The 3,846-nt window shown below is 42.0% G+C and overlaps 1 protein-coding gene across 1 annotated transcript in view; it reads left to right on the top strand.

Annotated features, from left to right (window-relative positions):
- Positions 1–2,991, top strand: part of DCTN2-p50 (dynactin subunit 2) — a 12,577-nt gene extending 9,586 nt beyond the window's left edge. The window contains exon 8 of the mRNA XM_080279869.1: positions 2,237–2,991. Within this exon, the coding sequence (XP_080135995.1) occupies positions 2,237–2,421 (185 nt within the window). The 3' untranslated portion in view covers positions 2,422–2,991. The remainder of the gene's footprint in view (positions 1–2,236) is intronic.
- The last annotated feature ends 855 nt before the right edge of the window (positions 2,992–3,846 follow it).

Raw genomic sequence — 3,846 nt, 5'->3', positions numbered from 1 at the left:
GCTAAGGAAGAAGTAGGCAGCACTTCATCAAGTGAGTGGATGATGGTGAGAAATAGGAAGAGAGGAGGACAGGCACAGAAAAAGAATGATAAAGGCTAAGGAAGAAGTAGGCAGCACTACATCAAGTGAGTGGATGATGGTGAGAAATAGGAAGAGAGGAGGACAGGCACAGAAAAAGAATGATAAAGGCTAAGGAAGAAGTAGGCAGCACTACATCAAGTGAGTGGATGATGGTGAGAAATAGAAAGAGAGGAGGACAGGCACAGAAAAAGAATGATAAAGGCTAAGGAAGAAGTAGGCAGCACTACATCAAGTGAGTGGATGATGGTGAGAAATAGGAAGAGAGGAGGACAGGCACAGAAAAAGAATGATAAAGGCTAAGGAAGAAGTAGGCAGCACTACATCAAGTGAGTGGATGATGGTGAGAAATAGAAAGAGAGGAGGACAGGCACAGAAAAAGAATGATAAAGGCTAAGGAAGAAGTAGGCAGCACTACATCAAGTGAGTGGATGATGGTGAGAAATAGGAAGAGAGGAGGACAGGCACAGAAAAAGAATGATAAAGGCTAAGGAAGAAGTAGGCAGCACCACATCAAGTGAGTGGATGATGGTGAGAAATAGGAAGAGAGGAGGACAGGCACAGAAAAAGAATGATAAAGGCTAAGGAAGAAGTAGGCAGCACTACATCAAGTGAGTGGATGATGATGAGAAATAGGAAGAGAGGAGGGCAGGCACAGAAAAAGAATGATAAAGGCTAAGGAAGAAGTAGGCAGCACTACATCAAGTGAGTGGATGATGGTGAGAAATAGGAAGAGAGGAGGACAGGCACAGAAAAAGAATGATAAAGGCTAAGGAAGAAGTAGGCAGCACTACATCAAGTGAGTGGATGATGGTGAGAAATAGGAAGAGAGGAGGACAGGCACAGAAAAAGAATGATAAAGGCTAAGGAAGAAGTAGGCAGCACTACATCAAGTGAGTGGATGATGGTGAGAAATAGGAAGAGAGGAGGACAGGCACAGAAAAAGAATGATAAAGGCTAAGGAAGAAGTAGGCAGCACTACATCAAGTGAGTGGATGATGGTGAGAAATAGGAAGAGAGGAGGACAGGCACAGAAAAAGAATGATGAAGGCTAAGGAAGAAGTAGGCAGCACTACATCAAGTGAGTGGATGATGGTGAGAAATAGGAAGAGAGGAGGACAGGCACAGAAAAAGAATGATAAAGGCTAAGGAAGAAGTAGGCAGCACTACATCAAGTGAGTGGATGATGGTGAGAAATAGGAAGAGAGGAGGACAGGCACAGAAAAAGAATGATAAAGGCTAAGGAAGAAGTAGGCAGCACTACATCAAGTGAGTGGATGATGGTGAGAAATAGGAAGAGAGGAGGACAGGCACAGAAAAAGAATGATGAAGGCTAAGGAAGAAGTAGGCAGCACTACATCAAGTGAGTGGATGATGGTGAGAAATAGGAAGAGAGGAGGACAGGCACAGAAAAAGAATGATAAAGGCTAAGGAAGAAGTAGGCAGCACTACATCAAGTGAGTGGATGATGGTGAGAAATAGGAAGAGAGGAGGACAGGCACAGAAAAAGAATGTTAAGTCTCTCTCTAAACTAATCCTGTTACTTAATATTCACCGTGACCTGGAACACACTCGTCAAAAAACACTGCCGGTTTTTCTGAGTAGTTACATTGAGTGACAAGCCAAATGGTTTCCCTCCATCTTCTTCACTCCTCCTTTCTCCGCCTCCCTCCTCCCCCCCTCTACTCCCACTTGACCCAGGCCTCGGTCTGAAGGTCCGTGTGAGTGAGAGGTGGAGATGGTGTCGGCAGCAGCGGTGTTCAGGCGGACGGCAGTACTTGATGTTACAAGCCTGACAGATGACTCCACTGATGCCTGTCCAGGATGCAACACAGCACCCCATACTATTAAGCACATTATGCAAGACTGCATTGCACACAATCTGCAACACAGCACCACATACTATTAAGCACATTATGCAAGACTGCATTGCACACAATCTGCAACACAGCACCACATACTATTAAGCACATTATGCAAGACTGCATTGCACACAATCACCTACACCAACAACACAACATACACTCCTTGACAGCTCTGTGGGAAAGCCCAGTCTGGGCCGTGGCCTTCCTTAGGGACTCGGGGCTGTTCGGCCACACTGCCTAGGCAACAGCTACTACTACTACAACCACCTAACGCCCTCCCTCTCTCTCCCCAGCGATGCAGTTCAGCGGGTCACTCAAACAGCTGGACGTGGCACAGACGCGACTGGCCGCATCCCTCAACTCCAACGCCGATCTTCTGTCCGGCGTGCAGGAGAAGTTTACGCAGAATCTGGACATCATACACAAGAATATATCAAGCCTGGATGCACGTGTCCAAGCCCTGGCCAGCAAGAAGTAGACGGAGTATAGATAGAGTGCGTTGGAGGGAAGGCAGACTGATTATGCAAGAGAAATTGACTATATGAAGATTTAGAAGCGAGATTTTGCATTTTGCTTTCATTATATGCAAGAATATCTCAAGCCTCAATGCCCCTGTGCGAGCCCTGGCCAGCAAGTAGTAGACGGAGTATAGACAGAGTGCGTTGGAGGAAAGGCAGACTGTTTACGCAAGAGAAATTGAGTATATGGGGATTTAGAAGCGAGATTTTGCGTTTTTGTTACCTTATATGCAAGATTATACAGATTGAATTTATGCACAGGACGCGTAGAAAGTTTACACGAGCTTGATAGATACCGGTAAATAGATAGATAGATTGTTATACCTGAGAGAGAGAGCAGAGAAAGAGACAGACAGACAGAAGAGAAAGTTTAGTCGATATATAAATAGAAAGATAGATAGAGGTAGATAGATTGTTATACCTGAGAGAGAAAGAGGGAGAGAGAGAGAGACACGGACAGACAGAGAGAGAAAGTTTACACAGTCTTGATGTATAGATAGATAGATAGATAGATTGTTATACCTGAGAGAGAGAGAGACAGACAGACAGAGAGAGAAGAGAAAGTTTACACAGTCTTGATATATAGATAGATAGATAGATAGATTGTTATAACTGGGAGAGAGAGAGGGACGTGTGTATAACCAGGCAGTGGATCCAACCAGTTATATCAGTGCCACCACATGAAGGTGTCCCTCTGTCTATCTATCTATCATTCCACATGCTTGCACAGTAGCACATTTGTAACCTATTGGACTCCCAGCTGAAATAGGAGGAGGAAGAGGTGGAGGTGGAGGAGGAGGAGGAGGAGGAAGAGGTGGAGGAGGAGGAGGAGGAAGAGGTGGAGGAGGAGGAGGAAGAGAGTAATGATGATGATGATGATGGACAATGGTGAGATTATTATTATTATTATTATTATTATTATTATTATTATCATTATCATTTATTATTATTATTATTATCATTATTATTATCATTATTATTATTATTAGTAGTAGTAGTAGTAGTAGTAGTATTAGTAGTATTATCATTATTATTATTATTATCATTATTATTATTATTATTATTATTATCATCATTATTATTATTAGTAGTAGTAGTAGTATCATTATTATTATTATCATTATCATTATTATTATTATTATTATTATTATTATTATTATTATTATTTTTGCCTCTGCTTTGACTTTCACCCAAAAAAAAAAAAAAAAAAACTATTTATAATTTCTGTGCTTTGGGAAATAATACAATAAATTACCCACTAATTGTACTAAAATAATGTACACTCCAGGCTGTACAAAATAAAGAATTACACTGGGACTGGTATTACTATTGAGTACATTTATATTACTGAACACACGGAGGTGGTTTGGCCATGTGGAGAGGAT

Source organism: Coenobita brevimanus, chromosome 9 (genome assembly GCF_032717465.1).
Source record: "Coenobita brevimanus isolate Jiangsu-jjx chromosome 9, ASM3271746v2, whole genome shotgun sequence".
NCBI lineage: Eukaryota > Metazoa > Arthropoda > Malacostraca > Decapoda > Coenobitidae > Coenobita > Coenobita brevimanus.
Note: the sequence above shows the minus strand (reverse complement) of the source record. Positions and strands in the feature narration are given on the sequence as shown.